Here is a 12,065-nt window from a genome sequence, read left to right on the forward strand (position 1 = left end):
TTGTAGTTTTTTACTTTTTTTATTCAGATAGCAAGAACAGGGTTACATTTATGTCTCCCCAGGGTTAAATTATGTCTCCCCAGGATCATTCAGAATCCAACTATAACACTTAAAACTAAATACAGAATACCTTTCAAACAAACCAAATGCACTTTTGTAAGGGCTGTTAATTGGCAGAAGTATTGACTTGGTTGAAGAGCTTGTCTTTGATTACTTGGGACATCAACCCATGAATGGCCTCAATGGTCGTCTTGCAACTAGAACAGACAGGAGAAATAAAGGGGTAAGTATTTGGGTGCGCCAGACAGATCAGGTAGTTCGTTGACAGGATGTCTACGAGTCAGAGAGAAGATGAATAAACAGATAACGCACTTTCAGGAGAAACTCAAGCAATCACTGCAATTGTTCAGTCAAGCCGCAGTGAAACGCTTGGGACCTCCCACCACGACAAACCACTAATCATCCGTGACCCAGACAAACAAAGCGAAAACACATGGACTGCACAACATGCAGTGAGGTTCTTCAATTGTTTTTGTAAATATTTTGTCATCCATATTTTTCTGATTACAACAGTGGTGCAGATAAACAAATTAATTTTATTTGATGTCACCTGTGAACCATATAATAATTAAGTAATGGATTAAAAATGTTAAGGTTTCTAATCTCATTTTGATTTCATCATATTGTTTTCTTGTTCTGGATGTGCATTTCCTTGTTCTGAATGTCATATAATGTAAGTTATTGAATGACAAAATTTCCTTTGGGATAGTATCTATCTATCTACCTAATTTTGTCCACTACACAATTTAATTTCTGCACAAGTATGAAACATCTCATCAGCAGATACAATTACATAGTTTAAAAAAAGTAAAACAAACACCAACTAAACACAAAGGCGGCAAGCGTTACCTGTCTCGGGTTGCCTTGGCGAGTTTATCCTCAGACTTTCTGTCGTGTGTGTCCAGGCCAAGCATGAAACTGCCCCGACCCAGCTGAGCTTCTGACTGCTCGAGTTTCTCCGACAGGTCAAACACCTGTCCCGTGGTGTAGTCCGAGTTCTGCAGGGCACAGTCAATTACCAAACCAGTCAAAACCCTCAAATAATGGGAGTCTACCTGGGTCATGAACATAGCTTTACCGGGTCACACACACACAAACATACACATACACTTTAAAAACAATACTTCAAGCACTCACAACGTGCCACCGAAGAGAAATAGAAAGAGTAATTATTGCATGTTTTAGAGCTGTTGTGAGCTTTATCTGTTCGCCAAAACACTCCGACGGAGACAGCAGATGTTTACTGAAGGTGAGGCAACATGATGGGGGTGCGGGGCAAGGGCGACCCTGAGCACAATGACATGAAGCCTCAGTCTGCCAGTGACAAAATAATTACTGACAAAAGTTTCTCCCCTGGCAGACAGGCCTCTTCTCTTGACAACTAGTCAATTCGTCTTCTTTCCCGGGCACCGAGACCCCCCCCCACCATGTTTGGATAGTCTGCTGTCTTTAAGAAGTGCCCGAGACAGACTGATGGGGCTCACAATGGGCTTGAGTCCCCTGTCACATTGCAGAGCTGTTGATAAGGGGATGATCTATGAAGTACAACAGTATCATTAGTTGAGCTAACTAAATGTCTAAACACTTGCTATAATAGTCACATGACCTTTCATTTTCCATTGTGACAAAAGCATATACCAGAATAAAAACACAAAAAAATTAAAAAAAATGTATCAAGTCTTCACATTATTAAATTATAAATATGTCGGAATATTTTTAGGTCTACTTACTGTCAGCAGACTTGATGAACTTAGAGTGTTAACCCAGTATTTATTCCACAGGAGCTCCAATAATTTGCGGTCAAGAGATGATTTAAAGTAAGTAACTTCCAATGCATAGTACCTAAACAAATCAAGGAAAGGAGAATAAGGAGAAAGGCATAGGCTTCTCTGCTCGCATAAGACAACTCTGCCAACTAATGGCTCCACAGAACTAAAAAATAACTAATTCATTTACCATGTATTAACTGACAAAGTAATAAACTGCACAATAGATGTAACATTTTATTTCACTAATGCATATACCAATCAACACTCACTAACAACTGTCATTGGGGCAATATTTCTTTCCATACACACCGACACAGAGTATTCACAATATTATAAATATATATAAATCATTATGTCAGTATGTAATATTCAGCACACAACTCTATGTTGTTTTGTCAAACCTAAAAAAATAAGAGGTTGGGATTTCTGACTTACTGCTTGCAGTGCACCCCAAAGTCTTCAATCTTATTCAAGGGAATTGTCTGGTACTCTGACGGTCCTTCATCGGGTGGTTTGTAGCCCTATGTACACAACGCAAAAAAATGTGGGGCATTTTAATATGAACTGAACAAGACATTATTTTCAAAACGGTGAATTTACAATGCTCACAATGAATATTTTTCAGGATTGTTACAAAAATAAATCGCTCTAATGCTTTGTCTAACACAGCCGACCAATGTGCTTGCTCTCTCTCAGGGTGAAAAATATACCTTGGGATAGGTTCTGAAAGCTCCTAGATTAACTTTCCCAGCAGATATGGTGCGAGTTGGGTCAATCTGAAATAAATAAATAAACAAAACACACATAGTTCCGCTAGTAAATTTGATAGTCAAGCCATGCAGTGCGTGCACCAATTCTTGGAATTTACCACTACAATAAACAAAGTTTGGAAAAGTGAACATTTAACTAGCCACAGCTGTATGCTTTGCAGCAATGTCAAAATAATACATAGTAATAATAAAGACATACACAAAAACTACGTTTTAAAATAGTAGTAAACAGTGCTATTTGCTAAGTCTAATAATGATGTTCAAAACAGAGCCTATTAATTTTATCTGTGGAGTACAGACACTAAAAATGGGCGCTTACCACGACAGCAACGAAAGGCTCCTGAAATTGCTGGTTGAGCATCTGAGTGCTGACATCAATACCTGACAACCAACATCCGTAACCTGGGTGACTGTGGTACCATCCAATAGCGTTCTCCAAGCGCCCAACCTAGGGGGTCACATGAAGCCATCATGAAGTTGTGGAATGCAATGCGCCCAAAAGGCTCATAACAATACAGACATTAGCAGCTACTTTGACTGGAAAAAGAGAAAGGTAAGATGTACCAGACTCTTACCTGTTTGGCGTTCTCTATGTATGCAGCCATGTATTCATAGGCTGCAGCTTGTGCGTTCACCCTAGTCTCCGTACCCTCCACTGGCAGAGCAAAGCTGTCCATTATGATCATCGTCTCTCCGTCCACCTTACCCAACATCAGTCCCATCACCTCCAGGTTACCCCCAGATCGGGCATGCATCACCATCTTCAGCAAAGCCAAAGCTGAGATCTTGCAGTATTTGAAGTAGTGATGGCTGAATCAACATTAGAAAAAAAAATAGCTCACCACTTTGCCTGCAATTAAGGTATATCAGTCCTCACAGTCTAACGTTGGCATCTAACGACTCGATCATAACCAGCCCGCTAACTACAGACCAATGGTGTTGTAAATTAGCTGGCTAGCCAAACGGCTAATGCTATCCCAGCTGTCCACCAAAGGCTAGCATGTCTACCCGTCAATTACATGCTTTAACACCATCATATACCACACAGAAAAAGGTCAACACTTACTCTTTTGTCCATGGTTTCGCTGCTAGAATTTCTTGTTGCTGTTTTTTGTCATACTTGTAAATTTCATCAATACTTTGAACTTCCTGCATGCTATTTGTTAGCTCCCAAGTCTTCTGAGCCATACTGCTTCCAGCCATATTGCTGAGAAAACCTCCGAACTGCTATGCCCTGAAGAACAACTATGTTTGTAGTGAATGGCTTGGGATAGGTCTAGCTTCTAACCTGTAAAAGATTTACTTCAACAAAACAACTATGACATGCACAGGAGCATTTCGACAAAAAAACAAATAAAGCTGTGTCAGTACGCCATGACACTGGAGTAGACCAAGAGTGGACTGTCTGTAGGTATTATACACAAAGGCACAACAGTTTTGTTGAAGGATCTGTGATAAGTATTTATCAAAAAAACAATATAATAAAACATCAGTTAATACTTTATGCTGCATTTGAGTATCAGTGGGATGTTTAAATAAACGTATAAAATGCCCCCCCTTTCAGACTTGGTTTGATCCAAGTCCAACCCCAAAGCTGTGATGGTTGTTGTGCCACCTGCTGGACAGAGAGTATTAAGCGTTCCCCACCTTGATAGACACTTTTAACCAGGCTTCTGTGAGTTTCATGTGGAGAAAGGGATAGCATGATACATTTCTGAATCCATAGATGAGGTGCTCATATGATTCTTATGGAGTTGCGTTCATAAGGATTACTTAGAAACAACCTGAGGACCACTGGTGTGAGGTAAAAAAAGTGATTCCCATTTCCTACAGTGAAAATACATAATTAGATGCATGGTCAAAGACCACCTATAGTGCGTTCACAGGCTCCAGACCTGATATGTGTCTTGTAATGTGTCATAACCTGTAAGTCCAAACCTTTGCAGAGATTTTCAAAGATGGACATGAAAATGTATAAATGGATGCAATACAACTAAGAGCCTCTTCAGCCAGTACCATTTACAACACTACCTTTAATCATAATATCAGCACAGATAACATTAGGCTATATTATAATTGATTAGTTACTTCACATGGGGCTATATTCTCATTAAAGTGAACACCGGAGCAGGCACGCTCAACACCAAAAATAAATTTTTCTTTAATTGTGAGTTAGAAAAAGACTTTAAAATACACCAGAAAACTGCACTCTCAAGCGTTTGCTCTTAGTAAGCCTTCATTGGAGATGTCTGAACAAAGAATGCTAGGCCATCACCAGTGTGTGATGCATCTCGGCCCTAGGCTGATGATGGCCTAGGACTACATCTTTGTTTAGACATGTTTCAATAAAGTCTTACCAAGAGCAAACCTGAGATTGCTGTTTTCTACTTTATTTTATTTTGTGCTGTATCATCATTCCCAGTTGTTTCATTATTATTGTCATATGAAAGTTTATAGTTTTCAGTTTGTGGTTTGTGGCTTACAAAGCCCAGTTCAGTTGGCAGTCCTTCACTGTGGCTCACAACACATCCACACACTAGACTTAAGCTTACACATGGTCAAAAGAATGTGGTCATATGTGGTCAAGACCACCTCCAAATCTGGTCTGAGTAATCAAGTCAAATGGATAGTGCATTCACATATTAATTCATCAGACTGCATGTTGCTCAGACTGCATGTTGCAGGAAATTTAATTGGTCCTGGCAGGCAACATGTGTCATTGCATCATACGTTCACAATTCCACTTTGTCTTGACTTCTAATCTCTGTCAAAAGTATGAGACATGTGTTTTGTGGGTCCAATTTTTAACTTTGAAGTTTTGCACAAGATTTTTACTGCACAATTGATGTGACATGAACACGGTAGGTAATAGATTTTATTTTTTCTTTGGAGATTAGCAATAGGCCTACGATATCAACCCCTCAGAAACTTGGTAAGATAGGTCCTTGACACAACTCTTCTGCAAGTGCATTCTAACAACCCAACACACCTACATGCACTTACGATGCACTTCACTTACCCCTCCTTTCTACTTTCCTCTACCTCCCTTTCCCTCTATCTCCTTCAACCACACAGGCTATACATACACGTCTGCACTCTCATCCTCTGATAGACTATTTATTGTTTTGTTATGCATTGTTAAGGTCTCCTTTGTAATGTAACTTAAATGCTATCCCAGTTTTTGTAAGTCTTTTAGGATAAATGCGTCCGCTCAATATGTAAATATGTATGACGTCCCAGCCATTTTAACCAATGTTGCCCGTTCAATTTCAAAAAGTCTTATATTGTTATGCCACCTGCTGGACAAAGAGTATTAAGAAACTTTATTTAACCATATTTCCTACAACAGAGGTAAATAATATTTACTTAGCTGTAAACAACTGTTGTCTGCCATAATATTCCAAAGAAAACATCAATTTACATTTAAATTAGTATTACTCGCCTATGTAAATCATTAGAACCATGGGTAGAAGCTAGCCTACTGCCCGCGGAACTGTGGGATTGTGTTCCCTCCTATTTTTTACAGTCTATGGTTCCCTCCTACTTTTTTAACAGCTGGCTGTGCAAACGGGTTTCTTTGGCTACCACGCTCATTTGTGAAGACAACGTAAACGTTAATGTATGTAACGTTATTCTGTGATTTACCACCTCGATAGGTCTGATGTGTCCTCAAGACTGAATGTTTGCGTCATTTTAAAAAGCGTCCCGCGGACGAAGACTACCTTGGTTAATTCGCTCATTCATTTGGAGAGCTAACTTAATTGTAACCAGGCTAACCTAAAGTTTATAATGTTTGTTTCTCGGATAAATAGCAAAGGCTAAAATACCCGGAAGTAGCATCGACCACTGAAGTCTTACAACATAATGTCTCTAAAGTAACTAATTGTACGTACCATTGATGAAGGTTATCATACATTAATGTTATTTAGCAAACTATGCCAGCTAGCTATGTGTGTATGAGTTGGTTGCCTAACAACCTCCTTGTCTTCTTCGGGAAATGAATCCTTTCTTGTCACCGCTACTATGATTACATTTTCCAGTCTCTAACGTTAACCTGTTATAACCAGATTTTCCACCAAGGATAATGTAACGTTTCTTTGTATTGAGCATTTAAAATGAGCGGACTGTATTGTTTGAGAGTTAAGTGCTTTGCTCGTATCTTACATTAACGTTATAGAGTACTTTAACGTTAGCTCGCGTCAGCTAACCTTAAGATTGTTATGATACATAACGTTACTGAAAATAGGATTGTTATTTCCACATCGTCAACGTTACAGAAGTTATCGCTAGGACTTTGACGTCTCGAATCTACTTGACAAGCCGTCTAGTGGTTGAGAAGGAATACATTGGCGATGTAACATTAACCTTCATGTTACCAGAAGAGGTTAGAAAGCATCCGTCTTCTGACAAAATGACTTTGGACGATGGTGTGCCTTATTTGGAAATGAAGGTAATGTTAACGTTTAAGCACGTAAAGGATTTAACAGCACACATTACTGTATGTTCTTGTAAGTTAGCAATAGCTTGCAATGAGATCCGACCATTTATTTTATTTTAATGGGACAGAGTATTCTTGATGACTCTTCAAAGGAAAACGTGCCCGTGGAGACACCCTCGCAGTCAATGCAGCGAAAAGGTAGCGCACGTTTCTGTGTTCATCCTTGTGGACTGACTCCGTACACATAAGCTTTTTTCATTAAGTTTGTTCATGATGTTAACAGACGACAGCGCTGGCCTTAGTTTGCCTTTAGGCGAAGAGTATGAGAGGAAGAAACAGAGGCTTAAACAAGAGCTTCGTATGGACTACAGAAGATATGTGTCACAGGTATGCCACCTCATCACTTGTTGGGGCCTACATACCCTTGTATTGTCATAGTTACAGTGGTATCACGGTTTCCATGAGATTGTTTAGATGAAATAAGATAAAAAGTAATGGCTACAGACTAAGGGCGTTTCTGTTCAACATATTATTTTGTCCGAGAGGTGTTCCATTCTTAAAGCATGGACATAATCAGGAGTCTAGTATGAAGTTGGATAAACCTTCACCTTTGGTAAATAAGTGTCATTGCCATTTAGTTTGGCTCTGTTTCATCAGAACTGTTTGTTGAATGGCAAGCTCAGCCTTGTCTGTTGGAGACATAATGAGCTAGCATTTTAGATGCTTCTTGGTCAGAATTATACAAAGCGCTGACCAGTTTGAGTATTGTATTCAGAGGTAAAAACAATTGGCAACCGTTTCACCTTTTATTTTTACTACCCTTTTTATGTAAAGAAAAACGACTTGACCTCTGAAGAGGCATGTGCTCAACCGCAGGAACTTTCTCTCCCTATCAGAGAAAGGAGATCTGCCAAGGTAACCATCTTCTTTCTTACACACATCGTATGCTAACTGGTGCCTGCTGTGATTTATGGTTTGAAAACTGTTGTTGCATAAACTTGATTAAACAAGAATTGGTATCCCAGAGCAACAGTTTGAGTTGACAGTAGAGCCTTGCTTTCCTGTTAGCTCATTCCAGAGTTGGGGAGAAATTTGTGGAATTAAATATGAAATGAGTTATAACTGTTTACTAATACTAAATAGGTAAGGTAAGTATAAAGTTTCATATTTCATTTGTTAGGACTTCAGACAAGTTTGTGGCCTTCTTTGACTAAAAATTAAATTAAATCAAATTAAAAGGTTAAATGACTATTGAGCTCTCTTTGCTATGAGCATGCAACTTGAGTTTATCTACTTTTTTGTTTTTATGATTGTTGTTAGGCACGGCTAAGAGATGAACGGAACAAAGAGTACAATGCCTTTCTTAAAGAAAAAGGAACGCAGGCGGCTGTAACCAGAACATTACCAGATTCATGGAAGGTACAGCTAACATAGCTAGGCTATAGCACAGAGTTTCTCAAAGGGACTTAGAACTATGATTGCCAATTTTTCATATCATTGCCAATTATTCATATCATAACTTGGGACTATAATGATATTGGCCTCGAATTCTGCTTCTGGACTGGCCACTTCTGCTCAAAGCATGCATAAATTAAGGTACCTGTGCTGTGCTGCTAGTACTGAAACCTCAACTGGGAAAACTCAAATTGTCTACAACAGAAGTATTTACAGTGATTCATCACTCAGTTCTGAAGGCTTGTATTTGTGAAGCATAGTAACTTTTACCTTTCTGCTCTCTGACTAGGTACAATTTCAAGACCGCCTTTCACCGCCCTTGTCAAAACCTACACGGGGCTCCCCACCCCCTGACCCGAGGGGTCATCTGGCCGAGACGCTGTCATCCAGAAGAGACGCCGCCACACTAACAGATTCTCGAGTCCAACAGGCCGGCACACCACGCAGGCGGTGGGGAGGCACCCCTGTGCGCCTCGAAAGAAAGCCTCGGAGGCTCCAAGGCCATTACTACAACTCTGAGGAAGACCTGAGTTATGGGGAGGAGGACGAGGAGTATGAGGAGGAAGAGCTAGATTACATGTCCAGGAGGAGGCCCAGGCCTAGAGAGCTGATTGGATACTTGGGGAAGAGGGAGAGGAGAGTCCATCGTCACAGACCCGACAGGTTTGAGCTCTGAACTGAACGCACATGGCTCCCATTGTTGATGTGTTTTTAGCTCTTAAAGGGACACCAGGCAAGCCTGATGCTTTTTCTCTACGAAACTCCCCCTCGCTCGGTCTGAAGCTCTTTTCCTTTTCTTTGCATCTTCCATCAAGAGTTTTCGCTGCTTCTTCGCCGGCTCTGCCATTATACACACATTTGCAACAGTCGATAGCATTTTGTTAGCCTGACTCTGTGCTGTGGATGCAGGATGTAAACTGAAACTGATTCGGTCGGCGGGTACCATACACTGAACTTGCAAGCGGGATATTCTTCCTACAGGCAGTAGGGGCGGGCGAGAGAGTCTTCATTCGCCCTGTAATGAGTCATTTAACCATATACCGACATACGAAGATAAGTAATTAACATGAAAACGTTGCCTGGTGTCCCTTTAAAACTATGGTATACATTACCAAATATCAAATGTCAGAGCCAAATACAAACACTGACATTAAGAGTGGAGTTTGCGATTCTCTAATTCAACTAATTTGGTTAGTTGTCCATTCTGTCATGCTCAAAAATCTCTTGTGGTTGTACTCATCCCTGGCTCTGTACATGGGAAAATACAGAGCTGAGCCATGCAGTAGTTTAGCTAATCAACACATTACTTCCCAACTACGTACTATGTAAGGGAGCAATTTTGTGTGTAAATTACAATATGTAAAATATTCATATCAGTGATTTAAAATGCTCTTTTTAGGCTGACTGATACTAACAGTAGTTGTTCTTATTCATTTGCAGAATTGTCCAGGAGAGGAGAGAGCCTCAAGCCCCCATCCTCCAAGCAGAGGAATACATCGAGGAGAGCCGGCGGACGCTGTCAGCCATACACAACCCTAAGTACTCATCTCCTTTAATTATACTAATTTGACCCCCCCATCTCTGCTTTGAAGCTTACCACTTATATTTCCAGAGGAGTGGCTGGGTTGATGAGAACCGCGTTTTCGCAGAGGGTTATAAATCCTCTTTATTGATTGGTGCCTGTGCTGTGAACTGGGCAGGGGAAAAAAGAATCAGAAAATCCGCTACTGTTTAACTTAATCTTTTCAGTGTTTGATTAATTAATAATTGCCTTTGCTGATAAGGTCATTTCCAATATATGTTCTCCCTCAGCCAAGTGATGGTGTCCTGTGCCCTGTGTCGAGAAAGTAGAATCGCACAGATTAGATTTTACCCACAAATCTGTCAGTGTGGCTGGCCTCATTGATCCCAGCCCTGGCTGACTGTCTGTGAATCTGCCTGTTTAGCAGTGAGGCGTAAGGCTCCACAGCAGCAGCGCTTTGATCTGTTCCGCCTGTTACGTGACGTGGCGCTGAGGCTTAGCCCGGTCCATTGCGCGCTGCACTCCCAGCCTGACGAACATCGATCCGATGCGTTTAGTGACGTGACGGGAAGGGGGTGCAGTGGTTTATGGGCTGGCTTGTGCTTGTGCTGAGCTGTTCTGTTCTGGTCTGGTGGGTGCTGTAGTCTGCAGGCAGAACCAGCGCCAGTGAAGACCAGTGAGCGGTCCAGATCGGTGGCCAACAAGAACATGGCCGACTTCTCCACGGGGCTTATCATAGGTAGGAACACACACACACACACTTCCAAAGTTAATCAAAACGGTGTGTGTGATGGACTTAAATGTTTCAGGACTTCAAAGGGAGAGGCTCTTCTCCATTGTGTCTTTGTCACTTAAATATAACAATCCTGTATTGGAGCTCTTAGATTAAGGTGAAATTAGTTGGAAGAAGATTGGTGCATGCTGAATTGACATACATACTTGAATTTGTAATTATCATTTAAACAAGATTCTCATTCTTAGCTCTCAGGTGTTATGTAGGTTGCTAGAGCCATTCCATCATGGTATGGAGTGGTTATGTGGCATGATGTGATGTCCAGTGAGCTGTGAGTAGGGTGTGTGACCTCTGACCTATTACACGCTGTGACGTCACCAGGGACAGCGGAAGGGGACCTGGCCCAGCAGAGGAGGAAGGAGCGCTACAGGCAGGAGCTGCTGGAGCAGATGGCTGAACAGCAGAAGAACAAGAAGAAGTGAGTCCTCTTTGTCGTTTACCGTGCTCTTCAGTGTTATAACAGAGTTGTGTGTACAGACTGCTGATTTGACCTGAGGAGCTCTCTTCATAATGTCACAGGGCTAATTTGTAGTGCTTTATGAGAAAATTCAGCTGCCACCTGCCATTTTGGTATTTGGTTCAGCCAAAATACATGGCTCATTTTACCTCTAAAATATGCCTTCAGCTTGAGGAGAGCACCCATGTTGTTTTTGTTTTGAGTCAACAGAGCTACGACCTTGATGTGGTGACCATCCTAATGGTCCCTCTCTGATTTAGGCAGACTACTCTCCTAATTGTCGATCGATAAGAGCACTTTTCAAGTCCTGTGAGACTGTTATGTATGTTTCATGATGTTCCATTTTTTTCCTTCAAAAGGGAGAAGGAACTTGAACTCAGAGTTGCTGCTTCTGGAGCTGTAGACCCAGAAAAACAGGTAAAACGTCTGTCTGTTGGACAGTGAGTTAGTCACAACCAAAACAATCACTTAAAAATGCAGGTAAAAACCCTTTGAAAAGCCCCTGAGAAATGCAAGCCATCTCCATGTAACATGAGGCCTAATGTTAGCATAAACTAATAGTCTTTTTTTCCCTTCAAAATGTCAAACCTCTTGAGTCTTCTTTTCCCACTCTGGCCTCTAGGTTACATTCATGGAAAGTTTTTGTAGGCATGCCTGGGTATAGTCAAAATATTGATCAGTTCAAAGCTATTTAGGACTAATGCTTGGTGACTTTTCATGGCATGCCTTAGAATGATTTCATGAAATAACCTTTCATAAGACCACAAGTAACTTCTTGTTGCCTGCTTTGGGAGACACGTA

The 12,065-nt window shown here is 40.9% G+C and overlaps 2 protein-coding genes across 9 annotated transcripts in view; one reads left to right on the forward strand and one right to left on the reverse strand.

Moving 5' to 3' along the window:
* cops5 (COP9 signalosome subunit 5) lies at positions 1 to 6,570 on the reverse strand. The gene is made up of 9 exons (XM_048265954.1): positions 6,493 to 6,570; positions 3,666 to 3,833; positions 3,175 to 3,409; positions 2,919 to 3,047; positions 2,540 to 2,605; positions 2,265 to 2,350; positions 1,791 to 1,902; positions 910 to 1,058; positions 1 to 257 (listed from the first exon to the last, which is right to left on the reverse strand). Exons 2-9 carry the CDS (start codon positions 3,800 to 3,802, stop codon positions 167 to 169), a joined length of 1,005 nt encoding a protein of 334 aa, XP_048121911.1. The 5' UTR covers positions 3,803 to 3,833; positions 6,493 to 6,570; the 3' UTR covers positions 1 to 166.
* Positions 6,107 to 12,065, forward strand: part of LOC125309203 (centrosome and spindle pole-associated protein 1) — a 24,931-nt gene continuing 18,972 nt past the window's right edge. For 6 of the 8 annotated variants that reach the window (XM_048265943.1, XM_048265950.1, XM_048265946.1 and 3 more), the window contains exons 1-10: positions 6,638 to 7,049; positions 7,166 to 7,235; positions 7,321 to 7,424; positions 7,872 to 7,952; positions 8,358 to 8,456; positions 8,782 to 9,155; positions 9,933 to 10,031; positions 10,659 to 10,753; positions 11,129 to 11,225; positions 11,624 to 11,681. In XM_048265943.1, the coding sequence (XP_048121900.1) occupies positions 6,969 to 7,049; positions 7,166 to 7,235; positions 7,321 to 7,424; positions 7,872 to 7,952; positions 8,358 to 8,456; positions 8,782 to 9,155; positions 9,933 to 10,031; positions 10,659 to 10,753; positions 11,129 to 11,225; positions 11,624 to 11,681 (1,158 nt within the window). In that variant the 5' untranslated portion in view covers positions 6,638 to 6,968. Of the gene's footprint in view, positions 6,485 to 6,637; positions 7,050 to 7,165; positions 7,236 to 7,320; positions 7,425 to 7,871; positions 7,953 to 8,357; positions 8,457 to 8,781; positions 9,156 to 9,932; positions 10,032 to 10,658; positions 10,754 to 11,128; positions 11,226 to 11,623; positions 11,682 to 12,065 lie in introns of those variants that run through there. The other 2 variants (XM_048265944.1, XM_048265945.1) reach the window with 2 other exon arrangements.

The sequence above is a fragment of the Alosa alosa genome, chromosome 16, assembly GCF_017589495.1.
Source record: "Alosa alosa isolate M-15738 ecotype Scorff River chromosome 16, AALO_Geno_1.1, whole genome shotgun sequence".
NCBI lineage: Eukaryota > Metazoa > Chordata > Actinopteri > Clupeiformes > Clupeidae > Alosa > Alosa alosa.

Bases quoted from the DNA above. Each gene is read 5' to 3' on its own strand.
- cops5 (XM_048265954.1), bottom strand. From the start codon at position 3,802: ATGGCTGGAAGCAGTATGGCTCAGAAGACTTGGGAGCTAACAAATAGC. The intron at 1,903-2,264 runs GTAAGTCAGAAA...TGATTTGTTTAG, and splicing joins TTTGGGGTGCACTGCAAGCA to GTACTATGCATTGGAAGTTA. The intron at 258-909 runs GTAACGCTTGCC...TGTCTGTTCTAG, and splicing joins GCCAAGGCAACCCGAGACAG to TTGCAAGACGACCATTGAGG.